This window comes from Gavialis gangeticus, unplaced genomic scaffold (genome assembly GCF_001723915.1).
Source record: "Gavialis gangeticus isolate Ggan-Ray unplaced genomic scaffold, GavGan_comp1, whole genome shotgun sequence".
In the NCBI taxonomy this organism is placed as follows: Eukaryota; Metazoa; Chordata; order Crocodylia; family Gavialidae; genus Gavialis; species Gavialis gangeticus.
The window spans coordinates 19,639,097-19,661,834 of NW_017729002.1; the positions used below are offsets into that span (position 1 = coordinate 19,639,097).

Below are 22,738 nucleotides of genomic sequence, written 5' to 3' on the forward strand. Positions count from 1 at the left end.
CCTTGTACTTGTCGGTGTTGAATCCCATCCTGTTCTCATCCGCCCACCCCTGTAACCTGTCTAGGTCCGAGTGTAGCCTATTCCTCCCTTCTAATGTGCCCACATCCCCCCACATCTTAGTGTCATCAGCAAATTTGAACAGGGTGCTTTTTACCACCCCCCGTCCAAGTCACTGACGAAGTTGTTGAACAGTGCGGGCCCGAGGACCGAGCCCTGCGGAGCCCCCCTGCCCACATCCCTCCAGGTTGAAAATGACCCATCCACCACCACTCTCTGGGTGCGGCCCTCCAGCCAGTTGGCGACCCATTTGACTGTGTGGGTGTCAACACCACAGCCCCCCAGTTTCTTAATGAGAACAGGGTGAGAGACAGTGTCAAAGGCCTTCTGAAAGTCCAGGAAGACTATATCCACTGCTACCCCTGCATCTAAGGATTTGGTGATCTGGTCACCAACTGATGCTGGTTAAGTCGTTATGTAGTGGCTAAGTACTGTGTATTGAGCTGGTCCCTAAGTGAATCATGATTGATTGATTGGTAACTGGGAACACAGCAGTTTAGCAGCCAGGCCTGCAGCAGTGTCTCCCCTCCCCACCCCAAGATTGACACAGTCAGTCCCACAAGCACCTATGGCACCAGTTTTGCTAGTCCACAGCTTGAGGGGCAGTTCCCCCAAACCCCTGCACTGATCTCCTTGAAACTTAGCAGGCTTTGTGGCCTCAGTAAGAGCCACCACCCCTGCTGTTTTCACCCTGCTATATTGTAATGCCTAGGTGTGACATGAGTTTTGCTTTCAGGAATTTGGGGTTCAGTTCTCCCCAAACCCCTGCACTGATATACTTGAAACTTGGTAGGCTTCATTCTTTCCATACAGTCTACCATCCCTGAAAATTTAATCCAAATCAGACAAAAAACAAGGTTATAGATATTTTATTGTTTCCCCATTGTACCCTATGGCCAGATCTCCGAGGCGGCTCCGAGCTGGCTCCAAAGCTCTTCGGGAAGCCAAAGCAGGCAGCGCTTTGACCCCAAAGTGTCCGAAGCTTCTCCAGATCCAAAGCTCTGTCTGAAGCCTCGCACAGCCCAAATGTGGTGTTACTGGGAGTCAGGATGAGAAAGCAGATTCCTGTCTCTTTGTGCTCTCTCTTGTGCCTTCTTGGCAAAACCACACACCCATCCCTCCTGAGAGGACTTTGTTACACTTAGTCTCCTACACAGTCATCCCTGCAAAGGGGTGAACCAGACAAAGGAGATCCAGGAATAAATGGGCTGTTATGGACACCGTCCTTACCTAACCCCCATTTTAAGACTGGGTCGAAGGGGTCAGCAGAAGTGCAGAGTCTAACCTGGTGTGATGGCATATGGTAAAGCCAGGACACAGTGTCATTAGACAACAAGGAATGATAAGCAATGCTGGCCTTCAGGGCAGTCTGAGGCCTCTCTGGACACCCATAATCTCCAACCACAGGATTAACTCATGGGAGCTCCACTCCTAAGAAATGCCCTGCTCTGCCCTGGTACCCTTCATGGAGTACTGCGGAGGCCCCAGTGTAGATTCCCCCTCAGCCCACCCAGGGTTCACAGGATGCAATCGCTCTGGTGTCTCCACTCTGTGGCAAGGCTACTAGAGCCGTCTCCTCTGAGCAGTAACAGAAGCCTTGTTAATCAGGATATTCAATACCAAACTGGACACGTGACTGAAGAGCACCCTGTAAGGAGCAGCCCAACACACCAGATAATCAAACTGGGGAAATCCAGGGGTTGGGGTCATTGGCCACATTTCATTACACATCGCAGCATTAGCCTGCATCCTCTTCAGCTTCATTCTCTGCAGTGGGCCTGCAGGGAAGGTGTGACTGAAAGCAGCAGCAGCAGCATGGCTGTGGTGCCACAGAGCTGTGGTGACATTGTGGGGGGGGGTCTGGAGATAAGGCACAGGGAAGGAAGCCAAATACACAGCTGGTACACAGCCCAAGCCCCAGTGCGGGGGAAAGACTGGCCAGGGACTAAACCAAGGTACAAGGTGGGCGAGGATGGCACTCCCCTCCTCTGCTAAGTCGGAGGGGGTTCCTCTGCTACTGAGGGCTGGGTAAGCACCCCCTCCTCCATAGCTGGGGCAACAAAGGCTCCTCCCACTGCTTCAATTGGCTTTGCCACTAGATGACAGAGCTTTCCTATTCTAAGCCAGCAGGACAAATCCAGCCCTGCCAGCACAGTGGGTGAGTCATTTCCATCCCATAGCTGATGCTGGCCTCCCTGAGGGCTTTACTCCAGGTCTTAGTGGACCAGAGTCCCCATTGAGTAGGCACCACTCAGCCCCTTGCTGTCTCCTCAGAGAGAGACCCCTGCAGAGATCAGCCACGGCTCCTGACACCCCCCCTCCCCGTGAGGACAGGGTGAAAGGGCTCATGCTGGCGCCAGCTGTGCTATGAATAAACCCTGGGCTATGAGACTACAGAGCTGCCAAATGCCTGGATTTTACTGGAATGCAAGTACAAGAAAAGGATTATGCAGAAATTCTAGCTCCTTAGTGAAAAGGCAGCACGAGTCAGATGTTAGAGGAGTGAGAGAGTGTGATGGGGAGAAAAGAGAGAAAGTAGTCAAAAGAGGTATTTAAGAAGCACCATAATCCATGCCAACCCTATAGAGAAAGCAGGTGCTGCTAATCCCATCTCCTCCTGGACAGTCACTGCATTACAAAGCAATAACAGGGTTACCATGCCACAGTGGCATGTCCTGAGGCCAGTGTCACCTTAGAAGTAGGATGCCATCTCTTCAGTAGGTGGAGAACATCACATCATTTGTGACCTGGTTCAAGATTGGGTACCCACACTGCCCAGCTGACTTGGACAGACCATGCAATCAGCTTCCTGGGAGTTTGATGTAAATTCCCTGTGCTGAGAAGCAGGCTCAACTGAAGGAACAAAAGCCCATGGGACCATAAGGGCCTGTAGGCCACTGAGTCCAGCCCCCTCTGGTAACAGATTACCATTTACCCAGGAAGTCCTAAAAATTGTCCAGTTCAACTTCTCATGCACACCCTGATCACATAACACCTAAACCCCAAGCACCCTACAGTGTGCCACAGAGCAACAAACAGGGCACCACAAATGCTGTGCTACTGCAGTGCTAGATAAGTTCTTAGAGTAACACATACTTAGATGATCATAAGAAGAGGACCACAAGACTACAGAGAAAGGTGAAGCCACCCAAAGTCCTTGCCAATCCAACCTGGGGAAAAAGTCCTTCCTAACCCCAAATCTGGTGATTGGTTTGACCTAAAGTGGAGAAGCAAGATCCTTCAGTCAGGTTCCTGAGGGATCTCTAGGTACCAGCAGAAGCAGCAGTTTATCCCAGTAGAAATTTCCACCTTCAGCTGTGGCCAGAGGCCAATAAAGCTTCACAAAGGGGAAAAATTGCTTCTGGATAAGAGGTCTGCCTGTCCCAAACCTGGCTACAAGATACAACAGGGATTAGAGAGAAGCTTAAATCATAGGGGGAAGAGTCAGTTCCCACAGGGGTGCTGGGATCCAGGTCTCTGCTTTGGACTCTTCTCTAATAAAGGCAGGAATCAGACTTTCCAGCCACCTTGCGTTAGAACGTACCTTCTTCCTTCCAGAGCCAATCACCGCTTTCCATCTCGCAAAACCTGTTCGCTCCTTGTTGATTACCTGGCTGTAGTGATATGACCAGTGCTGAATCCTGGGAGTCAAGACTCTGGAAAATGTGATTTACATTAGATAAAGCCAAAACCCACAGCATCTTGCACTGGGTCCCATGTCTGGGTCTTGGCAGGGTAAAGGAAGGACAGATGACTACAAGGAACTGCAAACACCATGAGGGCACAATATGAAGATGGCTGTTAGCTAAGGCTCAATCCAAGTGCCAAAATCCGGTTGTTGTTTTTCTTCTAAACAAGGCACAAATCTCCCTGGGAGATGACGTGATGTTGTTTGATCATAAGCACCCAGTCCAACCGCACTGAGACATCTGTAAATAATGCATGGGGGAAAGAGCCTTGTAATTACCACGCCATTGCAATCAAACTGAGAGCTAATGGGAGAGACCACAGAGCCAGGCTGTACTGAGAGGCCTATCAATAAATCACGCTTTGAGCATCATTAATAGCTCAAAGGAGGGAGAAAGCTGGGGATGAAATAAGACAGTCGATACCACTGTCCTGGCTTCCACGCCACTCCGGGGAGTCTGGATTTGAGAGAAGTGAGGAGATTCAGACCTGAGAAGCTAATCCCAGGTAAGCTGTAATCACAAGATCCTTCTGGTTCCTGTTAATATTCTGAAATAAGACAGAGGAAGAACAGCAGATTGGCAAAGTGGGGTAAAGCACCTTCCATAATACATGGAAGGGGCATGTGGGGCCTGTCACTCAGAACAGGGCCCTGTCACACAGAGCAAGGCATCACTCAATAGCATGCTGCTCACCGTCCATCACGCCACACCCATAGGGTCAGAGGACAGCCACAGCAGACTGAACTGGATTCCTCTGGATCTTAAAGCCTGAGCTAAAAAAACAGCTTTCTTTGCTAAAACAGTGGCAGAACCAGCAGGGTGTCTGTGGCCCTGCCACCATAGCACAGAGCCCCACACTAAGTGTCTGTGGGTATGCATGTCCATACCAGAGGGACTTCTCTTTTCCAAGCCTTGTGCATGTCACTGGGTACACCCACCACCCACAGTGGCTGCATCAGTGCCCTTCTCCTCGGACAAATTGGGGAAGAGACTGTAAGACGTGATAGGGACTGGTGTAGCTACACAGTGGGATAAGCTGAACTAGTGTAAACTAGAGCTCCTGACAGCTTTGCTTCTCTGCTCTACACCAGTGGCTGAAGCCAGGATACAGCCACCATGCAGAACCTGGCACGTGCACAGCTATTCAGTCCTTCCCAGAGAGATGGGAATGCCTTAACAGTGGAGAGTCTGACATTGCTGTTGAAACCCTGACAAGGATCATGTTATCTGGAAAGCAATTCGATATGTGGAGTTGTAGGCCTAGCTTCTGCTTGGGCAGTGGCAAGCCTAAAAGCCAGAGCAACTGGCTACAAGGGAAATGCCCCAGTCAGGTGAGAGATCCCAACACAGCACAGAGCTGGGGAGCAACAAGGAGGATAGTCCAGAGCCTACTCTAATTTACATCAAGAACCAGGCCAGTCTTCAGCTAGACCAGAATCTGGGGCCACAGTTCAACAGAAGCAATCAAAACACAACACTGCCTCCAACCTGCACCAAGGTCAATTGTGAATATACTTGTATCAGGGAAGGTTTGTGGGTTGGTGGGCAGATAAGGGAATATCAGAACTCCTGGGTTCTCTTCCTGGCTCTGCTACTTACTGGCTGTATGCCAAACGAGTAATTCCCTTCCCCTCTGCATGCCTCAGTTTGCCTCACTCTGTAATGGGAACACTGATACTGACTTTCCTTACAGAGTAATGAATTAATAAGTACTTGAAAAACATTCCCTGTGGGTTCCTGTGAGAAGGCAGATGGAAGCCACTATCTCCTGCCCATGTTGAGGAAAATAGTGGATTTGTCAGTTTGGGGATTGAGAGGAAAGTCACCTGTGTTGATCTAAAAGTGAAATGGGGGAGGGGAAAATCCATTTTTGACAGAATAAAAATCCAAAATATTTATTTTTGAGTCAGTCTGATATGTTTCATTCAACCCGATGCAAAGTATTTCAATTTGGTTGGGGGACGTTTCATCTTTTTTTAAAAACTTTTTTGATCTTTTCAAATTTAGGTGATATTCTAAAGGAGAAAATGCCTTTCATACCAAAAGGGCAGCAAGTTTTCTTCCATATATGTGAAATGGAACATTTCAACATTTCTGATACGAAATCTTGTACTTCAAAATTTTGTAAGGTCCCCCTGACTTTTTTTCAGCTCAAACTATTTATGGATATTTCCAGGCGTCCCCTCCATCTCCCACCCCAAACTCCATGTTTCAGGAAATTTAATATTAGTCTAAAAGAATTGCCCAACTCTGCTTAAAGGGACAGCTCATCCCCTGCCCTGGGCCTGGCCATCCTCTCTCACCTTCATTTAAACTTCTCTGCTTCCCATTCAAGACCATGCCATTTGGGGCCTGCGTGGTTCCCTCCTCCCCTGCCCTCCCACCTGCCTGTTGAAATGCAAACCCCTGCCAGGTACAAGGAGGTGATTCCCAGCACAAACCTGGAATAAGCTGTCATTACACTCTGGGCAGGCAGCCAACCTGGGCTCTCTGACTCAGTGGCTCAGCTGATATTCTTCTTGTCCCAGCTAGAGCTGCCTCTTTCATCTTCATCTGCATAAAAGAAAGTTGTGGCTTTCTGGGGACGGCTTTCCATTCTTTCAGGAACCGAGGATGTAGCCTCCAGACAGAAGAAGCAGGGATCTGCAGTGAGCCACTTACTGCCCCTCCATGCCTGAAAGAACAGATGCTGCAGGGCTTTGCACACCACGGATCATTCAGAAGAGATGAGGAAGGGCTGGCACACCTTCCTTGAGGTGACCCCAGGACAGGGGCTGGGTGGCAGGGAGGTAGCCCAGAGCTGTATGACTGGTATAGAGGGTCACATGAGCAACCTGGATGAATATAGCACTGGGCTACAGAGAATAGTATGGAGACCTCCTGCTTAAAGTGCAGTGACCCCAACAACACTTGGTAAACTGGCATCTGTGCTCATTACCACACAAGCCAGTAAGATGACCCCAAGTGTCCCCCTATGCTAGGAGCACTAGAGAATACTGGGCTAGCAACGTCAAGTGACAATTAGTATGTCTAACCTTAGCAGTGAGGACTAATAGATGCAACAAGGGAAATGTATGCTGTTTCATAGAGGTTCATATACTGTGCTGATCACTGTGTCTGGGTGTCAGGGCTCTAGAGCTCTATTCCTAGTTCTGCCACTGACCTCTTGAGTTGGAGTCCTTTTCCAGGTCTGTGCTGAAGGTCACCACTGGTTGACCTAACTGTAAATGGGCACCTGGTCATTTGTTCTGGGAAGTCAAAATGGCCAGATGTGATACCAACCACAACACTCTCATATGTACCACTGACTGCAGACATTGGAGCCCTAAGGGCTGCTAAGTTGGAAAGGCCATGACCTCTCTATGCCTCAAAAATGCAATAAAGTAGTCTCCATCCATGAGACTGCAGAAGATGCAGGGCAGGGGAGGTGGGGAATAGGACAGCAATGCACCACCTTTAAGCTGCCCAAATCTGGGCTGCTCTGTGGGCTGGCATAAACCCCTGAAGTACATGAGAGTGGCCTGGAGGCTGCACTAAACCAGAGTGTGGGTATTAACTAACGGCAACCTTCATCCTTGGTTTGGCCCCTGGCCTTTCCCCCACAGCTCACAGGAGTGGAGCAGAGGGGATCAGTGCACCAGGCATGTGTCTGTACCAGAGCGCAGCTGATACATCTAATTTTAGGCTTTCTGACTTTGATGGCACCACTGGAAAGGAAGTGTTGTCTGTTTTGCTGAGTAAAGCTTTGTACTATCTAAGAAGCACTCCTGAAGCTGTGAAGCAGGCCTGAAAATAGCTAAGCCCAGCTCACCTCACCGTGGCATTTCTTCACTGCCTGCTGGGGCTGACATAGTGCTGGCACAGTCATATGGTACCAGACCTCTGCGGACACCTTATGGTCTCCAATGCTCTCCCTGGCGCCATCAATGAGATTCTACTTCTTGGTTCCAGCTCCGTGCGCTCCAGAGCTGTGACCTCACCATCATCCTGGAGAGCAGTCAGGGCACTGACTCAGCTGCCCTGAGACATGGATTCTGATCTCAGCCCTGTCACCAGCCTGCTACCTGCCCTTGGATAAATCTCTTCCCCTGTGTTTGACCCTGTTTCCCTAATGATACACTAGGGACAGTGAGACTGCCCTTCCTTTGTAGACTGCCATCCAGAAGTCATACAGCTCAGCACTGCTGTGATCATGCACTGCATAGCAGCAGCTTGCATTGATCCTGAGGAGGTTCTGTCCTGAGCATGGAAAGGCATATTATTCAACACAATGGGGCCCAGCAAGGCACATCTTTGCTGAGATCCACTCCAGCCCCTTGGTACAGGTGCATCCAGCTATGGGAATACCCAGACACGGTATAAAACAGAAAAAAGACAGCAGCCCCAGGTTGTCTGAGCCAGATTCAGATCTGCACCTAGCAAGTCTAAAGGAGTGGCATCAGCTTACACTATTTTTCATACCCTGCACTCATTTCCACCAGTGTGAAAAATCCTCCTCTCCTGAGCCAGGGCTGTTTCATATGTGCTGTGCCCAGGTAGGACAATGGCACTGGTCCAATGCCAGAGACCATGAGACTATACTGAAGTGGGGCCCTTGCCACTAGCAGGGGAACCTAAGTGTGATTGCCTGGAAGCCAGGGATGGTGCTGTGAGTGACAGAAAAGTGAGACCCACACCCCCTTCTAAGCAGGGAAGGCGCACTTTTTTCTCTGTTACATCATCAGCCACAGCATGTGGGGCCCTCTAAATCCCTTCCAGGCACTCAAAGCCAGCAGATGATGTCTATTTGGACTCCATACAGCCAACCCACTGACCACATCTGACTGTGCCACTGGGATTATTGTGACTCCAAATAGGTGATGCTGGCTCCTGCAGCCAGTCAGGCTGAGACAGGCAAGCAGGGCTTCCACAGCTCCCTAAGCCCCTGTCCTCAGGGCAGAGCCCCTGCCTTCCACCCTGTACAACAGGTTTCAGTAACAGACTGAGGCCCTCGGGCAGTGTTGGCTCTCCTAGAGGCCAGCCTCAGTCACAATCAGTGGGCCCCAGAATAGAAGCCAAATTTGCTGCAGCCACTTCTCATCTTGCAGCCACCAGCACTTGTCCTCCTCACACACAAATTCCCTCTTGGGCCTCACTCTAAAGCTCTGTCAGCCATTCCTATCCCCAGTTTGCCTGGGCTATTTCTAGACCTCGCACCTGCTGAGGGAAAACCAGGCGATTTATGGGTTTCTTGAAAGCTGAGTCAACTGGATCACATTCCTCCTGCCCCCAGCCTACTCCCCTCCCTCCCCACCTCACACTCAACTTCAAGCAAGGAGCTGGTGCTCCATGTGCCCCACTCTGTAATTGACCCTGCCTATAGTACAGAGAACAAATAGCCACTGAGTATCCATGTGCACTAATGTACTGGATCTTGGGCCTTACAGGGCACCATCGTCCTTGCAGCTGTGCCATGTTCCTATTTGTGCTCAGAAGCAGCTGTTCACCAGCTCCCACAGATGCCATAAGGACCACAAAGAGATACCACCACAGCTCTGAAAGGGCCCCAGAGGCACTTCTGCCAAAGGCCAATTGTGAGGAGCTGAGTGGGTAGTGATGGGCCAAGTGAGGCCAGCTGTGAGCATCAGCCTCCACACAGTCTCTGGCTAACTTGTCCTTGTTGAACTTCATGAGACTTCTTTTTGTCCAAACCTCCAATTTATCTAGGTCACTCTGAATCTTAGCCCTACCCTGCAGCATATCTACTGCTCCCCCCAGCTTGGTGTTGTCTGCAAATTTGCTGAGGGTGCACTCTGTGCCATCTTCCAGGTCAGTGATAAAGATATTGAACAAGATGGGTCCTAGGACTGACCCCTGCGGCATTCCACTTGATACCAGCTGCCAACTAGACTTTGAACCATTGACTACTACCCTCTGAGCCTGACAATCCAGCCAGTTTTTGATCTACCTTACAGTCCACTCCTCCAGCCCATACTTCCTTTGCTTGCCTGCAAGAATGTTGTGGGAGACTTTACTAAAATCAAGGTCTATCACATCCACTGGTCTCCTCACATCCACAGAGCCAGTCATCTAATCACAGAAGGCAATCAGGTTGGTCAGGCATTTTCAAAGATGATAGCCAAGGGCTCTGCAATCTTATCAACCAACTCCCTCAGCATCCTCGGGTGCATCCCATCCGGCCCCATGGACTTATATATGTCCAGCTTTTCTAAATAATCCCTAACCTGTTCTTTCACCACTGTTGGCTGCTCACCTCCTCCCCAAACTGTGCTGCCTGCTGTAGTAGTTTGGGAGGTGACCTTGCCTATGAAGACTGAGGTAAAAAAGGCATTGAGCACTTCAGCCTTTTCCTCATCCTCCGTCACAAGGTTGCCTCTCCCATTCAGTAAGGACCCACACTTTCCCTGATCCTCCTTTTGCTACCCACATACTTATAGAAACCCTTCTTCTTACCCTTTACATCCCTTGCTAGCTGCAACTCCAACTGCGCTTTGGCCTTCCTGACTTCATACCTGCATGTCTGAGCAAGACCCTTATACTCCGCCCTATTTATTTGTTCAAGTTTCCACTTCTTATAAGCTTGCTTTTTTGTGATTTAGTTTATCGAAGAGTTCCCTGCTAAGCCAAGCTGGTCTTCTACTAGTCTTCCTTGACATCGGGATGATTTGTTCCTGCACTTTCAGTTTAAAGTACAGCCAGCAATCCTGGATTCCTCTCCCCATCAGACTGACTTCCCAGAGGATCCTGCCCATGAGTTTCCTGAGCTAGTCAAAGTCTGCTTTTTTGAAGTCCAGGGTCCTTACTTTGCTGCTCTTCTTCCTTCCTTTCCTCAGCATCCTGAACTAAATCATGTTGTGGACGCTGCTGCCCAAGATGCTATCTATTGGTGTATTTCCCACCAACTCTTCCCTGGTTGTGAGCAGCACGTCACAAGAAGAGCACAGCTCTAGTTGGTTTCTCCAGCACTTGCACCAGGAAGTTGTCCACAACGCTCTCCAAAAACTTCCTGGCTGTCCTACCCACTACTTCACTGCCCTCCCAGCAGATGTCAGGGTGATTGAAGTCGCCCATGAAAACCAGGGCCTATAATAGGGAAACTTCCACTAGCTGTTTGAAGAAAGCCTCATCCCCCACTTCCTCCTCATCTGATGGTCTATAGCAGACACCCGCCAGTGGTCTATAGCAAGACAGCACTCTTGTTGCTCCCCCATCTAACCCTAACCCAGACTTTCAACAGGCCTATCTCATTTCATACTGTACCTTTGAGCAATCATGCAGCTCTTTTACAAAAAGTGCAACTCCTCCTCCTCTTCTCCCCTACCTGTCCTTCCTGAACAGTTTGTACCCATATATGACAGTGCTCCAGTCATGCGAATTCCCACCAAGTCACGTCATAGTTCCTGGACTGTGCAAGGATGTCCGATTCTTCCTGCTTGCTTCCCAGGCTCCATGCATTCATGTCCAGGCACCTGAGGTCACTAGTCAATTGCCCTGATTTTTCAGGAAGTATGAGAGCACCTCCCCTGTTGGCCTTTGCTTGCTCTTCCTTGAGGTCTCCTGCATCCCCACTTACCTCAGGGTTTTGCTCACCATCCCCTGGCAAACCCAGTTTAACGCCTTCCTCACTAGGTTAGTGAGTCTGTCTATGAAGATGATCTTCACTCTCTTTGTCATGTGGATCCCATCTCTTCCCAGCAATCCTTCTTGGAACAACATCCCATGGTCTAAGAAGCCAAATTCCCACTGGCAACACCACTTGTGCAGCCAGGTATTGATCTGTATGATGCACCTGTTCCTGCCTGGGCCCTTTCCTTTGACTGGAAGGATTTAAGAAGTCCAGGCTCAGCACAGGGGCCCTCACATAAGGACCTCTTGCTTCCTAACCTGTATCTCCTGCTTCCTAACCAAGCAGTCCAGGCTACCACGGGGTTACTAGTAGACTGCAAATCATTTAGGACTTCTCTGGAGTCAGCGGGTGCAGAGCTGGAGTCACCATCACTCTGCACACAAGTGGCTGTGTAGGGCCTCTGCGCACTGGTCTTCTGCTGGCCACTCATGTCCACACTCCAGTAAAAGTGGGGCATGGCCCCATTTTATACTGACCCCCTGGACAGCTCCCCCAACACACACTCTGGGCAGCTGAGCCACAGTAGCTCCCCACCAAGGACTCTGCCTGGTATACCCAGGACAAGCCTGGATCAGCTTCTGAGCACAAGACAGCATGTAGTAATGCTCCTTGATCTCACCAGGTGTGACATGTTCTAGTACTTCTAGCACGTTGAGATGACCCTTCCCTATTTTTGGAGCCCTCAGTTTGGAGCGGGCAGCTGAGTGTAAATCCCAAGGTAGGACCAAGTAGCTCAGCACAGGGGCCCTCACATAGGGGCAAATGTTTATTTATATCTCCTGCTTCCTAAGCAGCCCCAATAATACCATGGTGGGGGGACCATCACTCTGATGCTGTGGCTCCACTCCCCACTGATACTGTTATGGGCATTCTCAGGGAATGGATGAGAGCTTAGGGCCCAAATGGCAGCACAGAGAACAATGTAAAGGGGGAAGCACTAGCCTGCAGGGGCAAGGGTGCTGGAACAGAAGCTGCAGCACTGAGAAAGTGAGCTTGCTACTCATCTTGGTCACCCAGGTTGGCATCCCCACCATCTTTTCATCAGAAACATACAGACAAGCTGATACCCCATCTCTGCTGAACCAAGCCCCAGAGTTGCTGGCCATACTGCATGGTGGCTTTTAACCCTTTCCTGCACCAAGAGCACACAGGCATAGAAAGACCCAAATGCCCTCTGCTTAGCCCTGAGGTGCCACTGTGCTGGAGTGAAGTCACCTTCCCATCAGAATATCTCACAGCCCTAGACAAACTCCGCAGAGAGATTTTGGCCCTTCCCTGGGACATGCCAGTCAGAGGGAATTCCATACACTTGAAAGATGCTGGAATGGTGGAAAGGGGGCAAGCAGCACAGGACTGGGGGACAGAGACGGGTAGGGTGTGGGTAGGATCTGATACTGGCCAGTACTAATAGCCCCCCATTCTGATGAGAATGAAATGCCCTTATAAAGGGAGTTATGTTCAAATCCTTGAGGAAGCAGGTCAGCAAATCATGGAGTCGTAGTTGTAGGAGCGACCACAAGGGTCATCCAGTCCAGCCTTCTGCACTGATGCAAACATGTTATATTCCTGAACCATCCCTGACAAATGCTCATCCAGCTGCTTCTTGAAAACCTCCAATAAAGGAGATTCTACAACTTCCCTAGGCAGCTTGTTCCACTGTTCTGTTGTTACCATTGGGAACCTCTATCTGAGAGTTCATCTAAGCCCACTCTGCTTCAGTTTAAACCCACTGCCTCGTGTCCTGCCATCTGTGGCAAAGGACTGCTGTTGTGCTCCCTCTTCTTTATGGCAGCCTTTCAGTTATTGGAAAACTGCTAACATATCCCTGCTTAATCTCCTTTTCTCCAAACTAGCCATCTGTAGCTCTCAACTTTTCCCTATATGCTTTGCTTTTCAACTCCTTTATCTTTGTTGTTCCCCTCTGCATGCTTTCCAGTTTCTCTATATCCTTAAAATAAAGAGACCAGAACCACTCACAGTACTCTGGCTGAGGCCTAACCAGCACTGAGCAGAAAACTACTATGGCCTCCCTTGTATTGCATACAATACTCCTATCAATGCAGCCTAAAATTGCATTTACTTTTTTAGCAACTTCATCACAGTTGCTGATTCACATTGAGTCTGTGATCCACAAAACCCCCAGATCCTTCCTGGCAATGTGAGTGCCTTGCTGATTATCTTCCATCTGCATGTGTAGCACCTTACATTTGTCTTTGTTGAATTTGATTCTGTTGCTTAGTGCCCAGTTTTCACATCTACCAAAATCCTTCTGAATACTACTCCTCTCCTCCAAAATATTTGCAGCCCCTCCCAGTTTTGTGTCATCTGCAAGTCATGATGAAAAGAGAAAAAGCTGCCCCCAGTGCCTGTGCATGTTCCCTTTCACCTCAAGGCAGAATGAAGAGAGACAAATGAGGAATGGAGCCTCCCCCCTACCCCCCCCGAACTGATTCTCTTCAGTGACTGGAATGGCATGCTCCTCCTCAGGAAGGGAACAGGCTTCTCAACAGCCTATGGGGAGGGGAGTGGGCTTGGGAAGGAGGCACTGGAATGGGAAAGGAAAGAAGGAGCTAAAGGGCAATGAAAGGATGCACGGCAGCTCCAAATCATGGAGGGAGGGACGTCCCAACCAGGCTCCTGGCAGCTAGTTGAGTCCTGGTGCCTCAGAGAAGCAGCACGGGAAGACATATGCCTATGTTCACACCTTGTGTCCCTGCCGGCTGGCTCACTAATCTAAGTGATGGGAGCTTGGACACACATCCTTGTTACCAGTCAGGAATGCAGGATGGGAGGGGAATGCTCAACTCATAGAAAACCAGTCTCAGAACAGCCAAGAGGAAGCAGAGGGAGAGGCGCTCCAGAGCCTGGGATGAGGGGAAAGGACAGTTAACCCCATGCACTCTGAAACTAACTCTTTCTCTAGTGCCCGGGTGTCTCCTGATTTCAGCCAGGGGCTCTATGTATGACAGGAACATAAACAGGGACAATGAGCATGAGCTTACTGTACAGTGAAGACTACTCTGCCCCAATGAGAACGTGGAGGAGCAGAGAGAAGAGAATGGCTTTGACAATGAACTTGATTTCCCACCAGATTTTTTCCATTTCAGAGCTGGCCAGCTCCAGATCCCCAGTGATGGGTCTAGCGGGCAACCTGTACAGTGGCCAGGCTTCTGTGGGGCTCATGCTGGGGCCAGGACGAGGGGTTATTCAAGCATATTTGCTATGGCCCAGTCTGATGTCAGCTCCAGTGCCACAGCAGAGCAGCTAACCAGTCACAGTTCCAAGGGACACAAGGACAAATGACCTCAAACTCTAGGGATTTCCATTTGTGGAAGCTTAGCCAGAGAGGTTGGGGTATTGCTAACCAGAGATGCCAAGCACTTGGGTCCCTACTGAAGTCAGTGAGATCTGGACACTCAACACTTCTGAAAATCAAGCTTAGGTTACCTCACAAAAGGCACCAAATCCAAATGTCTCTCTCCACCTCTGGGCAGGTCACTTTTAGCAGGAAAGGTACTGTGGGGTGGAAATGAAACTCAGGCCTTGATCACATGCTGCTGTTAAGGGTTCAACAGCACTAATCACAAGACAGCACAAGGTTAACCTGGAGCAGGTCTATGGGGTTAATTACAGTCTGCCTCCCTACAGTGCAGCTGCAAATGTCTAATGTCTTCTATTTCCTATGCTAAGTGACTGCACTGTTAGCTGCTGCTGCATCTAGCCCAAAGGAGGCAGCATTTCACCCATTTCCTATAATCCAGCAGCCTGTGAATCCTGCATCTCACGCTCAGACTGGAATGGCATGGGAAATACTTGGCATAGCAGATATTAGGCTCCCACAGCTCACTAGAGAATACCTCCTGAACCCCACTGTGTCTGCCAGCCAGGGCTATAGAAGCCAAGCCATTCCTCCAGCTGACATGGATAACTATTGCAGAACAGAGAGCAGCACAAGGGACTGAGCAGACAATGCCATCCACCTCCCTGACAGAGCAGGGGCAGCACTGAGAGCAGGATGCAAGGGACAGGAGCAGAAAGCCCTGAGGCATCCCTTGTGACACAGATCCTTTGGTAACACCATGTTTTGGGGCACCGCCCTGCATAGGGCTTATCCTTGCCAGTGGCTATGAGCTCCAGTGTGGGGGCAGGAAGGGAGAGAAGTGAAAAGGCTGCCAGGGGTCTAATCCACCTGTAGGCAGGGTCACGCCTGCAACAACACAGTATGTATATACCGCTGGGTCAGGGCTCCTGTGTGAGGTAGAGCAGAATGGGCTAACTGTGCTCATAACCTTGTCCCCTGCCCAGGCCAGGGTCTTTCCCCTCCTTGTAAGCTACAAGTGGCAGATGGGAAGGCTCATATACTCTTCTGGTAGGGAGGAACTAGGCTCAGCCCTTTCTAATACTAAGGAGCCACTGTCAAGGAAACACGGGGACCAGACAATGAACAGGTTTCACCCTGGCAGCCTCTCTGAGAAGCTCACACCCATGGGAGAGGGGGTACTTGGTAGGATTTGTTACATCAGACAAGTTCCACATAGGATCTGCTCAGCTTGCCACACCCAAAGCTGGGTGAATGCTCCGATGTCTGAGCCACTGCACAGCACAGGCATCCATGCACAGAAAGAGATGCACATACAGCCACGTGGGCACCAAGACAGATGTACGTGTACACAAAACACCACCATGCCCCTGGACTGCCAGCACTCCTGGGTACAACACACTCCTGCCACATTATAGGCACAGACACTCACATTGTGCACACATTCAGGTAGTCAGACACACTCAGACAGATGCACACATACACAGGCAGATAGGAAAAGACACACAAGTATGTACCTAATCCTGAGCAAATGGCCTGGGAAGTTCACACACACACATGCATGCACACACACACAGTACTTCTCTCCCCTGCGCTGGAGTTTCTGCGTGCCTTGTTCCCTATGGAGAGGCGCTCATATCAGCTCCGCTAGGTCCGCGTTTGAATAGAAGATGAAGCACTTGCTTGGAGGAGACTTTTGACCAATAGACGATAATAGACTTGACCCTGGGCAATGCCCTGAGAGCTAACCCTGCTCCAAAGGATAGCTGTGCACCCCCCACTCTCCAATCACGTACTGTACACCTGTCCCCTTTCCACCTACAGCCTCTTCCCCCAGCCCCTCAGATATTATCCTTGAGGCTTCCCATCCACATGAAGTTTGACCAGCTACTAGCCTCCTGTTCCCTCACCAGCCCTGAGGAAGGAGGGAGGCATGGCTGGATGTCTTACATACCTGTTCAGTTGCAAAGGCTGTAGCTCCTCTTTTTGGAAGCAGACAAAGCAGAATGAATCCATCTCTGCACTCTCAGAGCCAGTGCTCCAGGACAGGGGAACGCCAGACTTGGGAATGCCAGACAGATGTGGGCATCCTCTTCCACCTAACTATGCTCCCCTGTGGCTGGCAAAAGCCAGAGTCAACATGCTCCTGGGTCCTGGCTCAGCTGCCAGGAGGTATCACCTCACTCTTTGTCTCCAAAACTCTCTATTCCTTCTTCCAGCAGAGACAGATCCTGACTCTTCCTGCCCAGGACCCTCCAGAAGGCATCCACATGCCCTCACTTTTTCAGCAAGGAGACAGGCTGGCTCCTCACTCAGTGCAGTGGCTTAGTCCCAACAAACTCTCAGTCATCGAGGCTCCTCCCGTCCCGCACAGCCTCACTGAGTGTCTGGATGGGACCCTTACGCCTATCAGAGGCCATCTTTAGAGCTCTTGCTACAGTGCGGTCTGTGTGAGGGAGGAGATGGGATCATCCCCTCAGAAGGACTTCAGCCTTCAGAGGTACAGATGGAGCAGGGGAGCTCAGGGCTCAGCCTGTTACCTGAGGTGGGAGAATCTGAGCTGAGGAGTTTGAGAAGAAATCCTCAGCCCTGAATTTCAAGAGCAGCACAAAGGCTCCCAACTCCACCGCATCCGGATGCTCTTCAGAGGCGGAGGTGTAAGAACATGGCCCCCCATCTCCACAGACCAGTGCCAGATCTCATCTTGTGCCTGGATCTGAGGCGCTGATGTCACTTGTCCAGCAGGGACAGGAGGTCTCAGATGAACCAGTGCCCAAAGGCAGATCCTCCATGCCCAGTGCTCAACCTCAGCTGGAGTTTGCAGCACAACCTGCCTGTGGGAAAGTTTCCCCTTGCAGCCTCCAGGTTGCTTGGATCTCGTCAGCAACAGCCAGGGCTCCGGTGGATCCGTGGGGCTGGAGGCAGGAGGGCAGCAGTGCGTTGTGGGGAAGTGGACCCTCAGTGGCTGTGTGTGGAGCAGGGTTGGGAAAGCAGCCCAGTCCGGCGAGGCGCCCACAAGCTCTCACAAAGAAAAGTTCTGGCCCTGCTGAGACGCAGCTCTGCGGGGCTTGTCTCATTGACAGAGCAGCCGGCTCTGACAGATAAACCAGTGTGTGGGTATTAATAGCTCTAGATTCATGCTGAGAGGCTGGGAGGTTAACTCTTCAGCTGCCAGCCTCAGCCCTCGTTCATGCAGAAGACTCAGCCCTGAGCAGCTACTGCTCAAGACTGTTGTCCTTTGGCTTGACTTCAGGGATTCATGGCTCCCCAGTACTGCAGCCGCATTTAATTGAGATAACACCCTTTCAGACCCTGCCTGCCCGGTGATGCGCTACCTGTCCACTGTCTCTCAGGTTCCCAGTATTACTGTGAGTAATTCATCTGCCCCGGAGCACAGCTCCCCAGGCCCTGCTCTCCCCTGCATTTCCTGCACTGTCACCCTGGGCTCTGCCAGCTGCAGCAGTCCTGCTGCGTGCAGCCATTTCTTCAAGTGTCAGAGAGGAAGAGTTAGTCTCTGAAGCAGGCAGACCCCATCTTATTGAGGCTTTTAAGATCAAGGTCAGGACTTTGGATTTAAGCTCATATTTAATGGGTGATTTTGGTGGGATATAGGTTCACCTCCTCTTCCTGTGCTGGAAACATGGGAATGGCCATGACCTTGTGCTATGACTTTGGGTAGCTTCTGCATGGTGAGAAGGAGGACAGGGACCAAACACAAAACTCCCTGCAAAGCGCCTGTGGGAGAAACACCTTGTCCCTGATACAGAGCAATGCTAGAGTTCCCACTGCCCCTTCCCTCTGATGCGGTGGGCTGGCAAGCAACCTCCTCTGACCTGCACCAGTCAGAGGAGAGTCCCCATTCTAGAGGCCCAAAGGGAAGAAGCAGATGATGAACCCGTTGCACCTCTCCTTGTGCTGTGACATGAGCCTACTGATATAATCCAGGTGTCACTCTTGAGAGGTTTTCTTGCCACCCCCACTCCAGCCTCCTTGACCCCATGAGAAAGCAGGTGGTGTGACTCAAAGGATCATCAGGGAACACAACCACACAGAAAAGAGCTGTCAGTTCCTCTCCCTGATCTTTCAGGAGCTTTCATTCCCTTAGTAAAGGGGTCACTGAGGGACAAGCACAGAAACCCAACTGGTGTTCTTCTCTACCAAGGGACTGCACCCACAGTCCATTCCAGGGAGTAAGAAATCCAGTTCTGGTTCCCTCCTAACACCAGGATTCATAGTCTCTTCCAAGCAGAAGAAGGAATCCTGTTCCATTGCTCTGAAATCCATTCTGAAGGAGTTCAGATATCCAGGGCAGGTTCTTTCTTCCCCACGGGACAGAGCCAGGATCCATTCTGCATTGGCATGAAACTTCAGTACTGGCCCTTCTCCCAAACAGCGGGCACTTCATGTGAGCAGAGGAGCCCAGGCCTTTCTCTTTCTGCCTTCCATACATAGGTGACTGGTAGGGGGTGCACGGGGGTGCACATGCCCCACCCCTGACAGGGCTGGTGCCCCTCCTAACGGCCGACACTGATGCTGTCAGTAGGGCTGGTACCCCTCCCACAGGGTCGGTGGCTTCTGCAGGTGCGCCCCCCAGATTCAGGAGGCACCAGACATTCATGCTTCCATACACACCTTTCTCTCTCTGGCTGTGGTGACTCTTTCCATACACAGTCCCCAAAAGATGGTAGCTGAGTACTTGTTCAGATGCTTTTCCATTGCAGAAGTTGAGCTAAGCCTCCAAAGGCAGCATGGTGGTATTACAAAGCAAAATCCACATATCTAATTGTCATTTACTATGTGATTACACAGCACCCAGCACAACAGAGCCCTGGAAACAGAATACAACATAATATGTGCTTTGCAGCCATTGTTTCTGATATGGGCTCACTGGAGCAGGACTATGTATAGGACATTCATGGGAACCTGAGAGTCAGTCTTAGAGTGAAGTCAGCCTGGAAAGGAAGAAGGATCAGACAGAGGTGACCTCCTCTTTGGAAGAGTCCAGTGTAATGCTCAGACCACAGCTTTACTCCCCATCTTAACACCCCAGCATTGCTGTGCCAGCAATTTCATAGTGAGTCATTTAAAATCTGGGGTAGGCCCTACAATAACAATTAAATGCAGGCTTGGAGTGTGCTGCTTGTGGGAAATCAGTGAATGAGCAATTATTCATACAGTTAGTCCAAGGCAGGCTATAAATACCAGCAGCCAGGTGTGCACTGGGCTCTGGCTGGGCATGTGGTGCTTTTCAAAGTACCCACAGCTACTGACAACTGTTGAGTGATCTTGACCAGCTGCAGAGCACTTGGCCTTGGCCTTGACCTTGGTCCTGTACTGGGCTATCTGAAATCTCAGGGCCTGGGTGATTGCTGAAGTGAGCATGTGGGCTTCTTTGGGCACCTGACTTGCTGAGCGCTGATACGCAACAAGTGGTACCTGGCAATATCTCTGCTCCCGGATTTGAGTTCAGATCCTAATCATAGCCTGGTGGGTGCCCTCTTGCTATCAGTCTTCTTGTTGTTTGTGTTTCCTCACTACCAAGCCCATGCCAGTTGGATCTTTCTTTCAGCCAAATTATCCATTGGCCATGCTCAGGGGTACATGCAGGGCATCTTGCACTGCTCCAAGCCAGCTGACTCACCCTTTGCAGCCCTCTCCCTTCCCTGCATTAACAGGAGGTCTGGCTTATTTAGATTACTCACTTATCCCAGTGAAGCCCACTGAGTCCAGGTGGAGCCAGAGGCCTATGTTGTCTCAAAAGGGTGCACTGCTCCTCTCCCTGCACTAGCCAAGCAACTGGATGGGTAGCTCTGTATGTACTGCACACCCTACTGCTGCCCTTGGCCTCCTAGTGTACCATGGGCCAGCTCCTCTTACTTGAAACTGGGATAACCCACAGTCCAGCCTAACTGGGACATCAGTGGAGATCCTTTGCATTTAGGAACATAGAACTAGAAGCGACCTCTTGAGACACTGAGTCCAGTTACCTGCATTCACAGGTACATATTGGGCATGAGCACAGCTAGGAAGTGTGAGGGTTTCTCCTCTGGGGGCAAATTGTCCGGTATGGTTTTTGCCAGTATGGTGGACACCAATGACAGGAGTTGGGGGTCTCTGTGACAGTGATGCAGCCTGGCCTCTACACTGCAGCTGCCAAGACAACACCCATCTATTTAGTCATAGCCATTTAGTGATAGGTCTGTCCTTGCAGGACAACAGCACAGTGGGGTGCAACCAGGCTCCCAGCCCTCCCACAATGTGGGCTATGTCATTTGTCATTGTGAATTATTTAGCATGACTTGAGTTGAAATGTATCTCCTTGCTCCAATCCCGCCCAGGCTAATGGGAAAAATCAATGGCTTTTTAATTTATAGTGGCCGGGAGGCTCCTAGCTCCATCTTCTGCTGCGAATGTTCACCAAGCTGCAAAGGCTGCTGGGTCATCACCATTTGCCAGAGGGAGGGACTGCAGAGAGGGGATAGCAAGAGCTGAGATTGGGCTCCCCAGAGTAGGATAGGGGGCCACCCAGGCAGAAAAGTTTCTTCCCCCACCCCTATCTCATTTCTTCTGAAGTGGTCCTAGCATTAGCTTGTCACTGTACAGTGGTGAGCTGTGTACATTTAAGTGCTAGATCTACTGCTTAGAACAGAGGGCTAGGATTCTGAGTGCCTGGGTCCTATCCTTGCCTCTGTCTTCACAGCATAAACTAGTCTCTGACTGTTGAGAGTTAGGAAGAGATTTCCCTGGGAATTATCTATCCCCTCACTGCTTCCTACAAAGTTCCCTGCCCTTAGCTTTCAGTTACCTGGCCCCTAGATCAGACAATCCAGCCTGACATTTCCTGGGCCTATGACTGCTCACTGTGCTGCCCTTGAGTGGCACTGACACCTGGATTTGGAAGCCTGGGTATGGAAGGTATGGTGTTGGCACAGGAGCTGGCCTCCTGCAGGTACAGGGAAGAGCAGCAGTCCCCAGATCTTTCATTTTGTACTGGCCATATGGGTTGGACTGAGAGAACTTGGATTTTATCAGCGCAGCACAAAAACCTTTTCCTGCAGTTTTGTGTGCAGTGAGTGCATGCAGTGTCCTGCCTGCCTGCCTTCTCTGCACCCAGAATTAAACTGTGGAATCACCTGTCCTCACACCAGCATAGCTCTGCAGCTGCAGAGAGGAATGGCTGTGAGCCACCAGTATGTGTTGGTTTCCCAGTGGCTTTAGCAGTGGGTGACATGGGCAACTGCCCAGGGCACCATGGTCAGGGGAGCACCACACACACACACACACACACACACCTCTCTCCCAATGCCCTGTCCCTGCCTATTTAGCTCTGCCTCTGCCTGCAACAGCAGCACTGACTTGGGGGGTGCAAAAATACAGGGTGGGGGGCACCAAAATACAAGTTTGCCCAGGGTGCCATTTTCCTGAGGCCAGCTCTGCATGTTAATGGCCCAGAAGTGCTATGACCAGATGCTGTGTTCCTCCTTCAGAAGTTAGACTAGTTAGCTTTTAGCAACTGGGTAAGCATTTATGAATGCACCACAGGGAACACCTAGAATGAACATGTTCTCAATGAATTATTAGCATACTGGGATGCCCTGCCACCTTACTATCCACTACAAATACTGGTCTATATTAGGGCTGTGCAAGGCCTCGGACAGAGCTTCGGATCTGGAGAAGCTTCAGACCCTTTGGGATCCAAAGCAGCACGTCCAGGTCAAAGCATTGGCCTCACGAGGCTTCCCAAAGAGCTTCGGAGCTGCCTTGGAGCCGCCTTGGAGATCCGGCCATAGGGTATAATGGGGAAACAATAAAATATCTATAACTTTGTTGTTTTTTGTATATTTTGGATGAAATGTTCAGGGTGGTAGACTCTATAGAGAGGATGAAGTCTACCAAGTTTCAAGAAGATCGGTGCAGGGGTTTGGGGAGAACTGTACCCCAAATTCTTGAAAGCAAAACTCATGTCACGCCTAGGCGTTACAATATAGCAGGGTGAAAACAGCAGGGATGGTGGCTCTTACTGAGGCCACAAAGCCTGCTAAGTTT

General features: G+C 50.4%; 1 protein-coding gene across 1 annotated transcript in view; it reads right to left on the bottom strand.

The window, feature by feature from the left end:
* Positions 1-17,651, bottom strand: part of SBK1 (SH3 domain binding kinase 1) — a 96,293-nt gene extending 78,642 nt beyond the window's left edge. Inside the window, exon 1 of the mRNA XM_019507583.1 lies at positions 16,647-17,651. Coding sequence (XP_019363128.1) covers positions 16,647-16,708 — 62 coding nt within the window. The 5' untranslated portion in view covers positions 16,709-17,651. The remainder of the gene's footprint in view (positions 1-16,646) is intronic.
* Between the last annotated feature and the right edge of the window lie 5,087 nt (positions 17,652-22,738).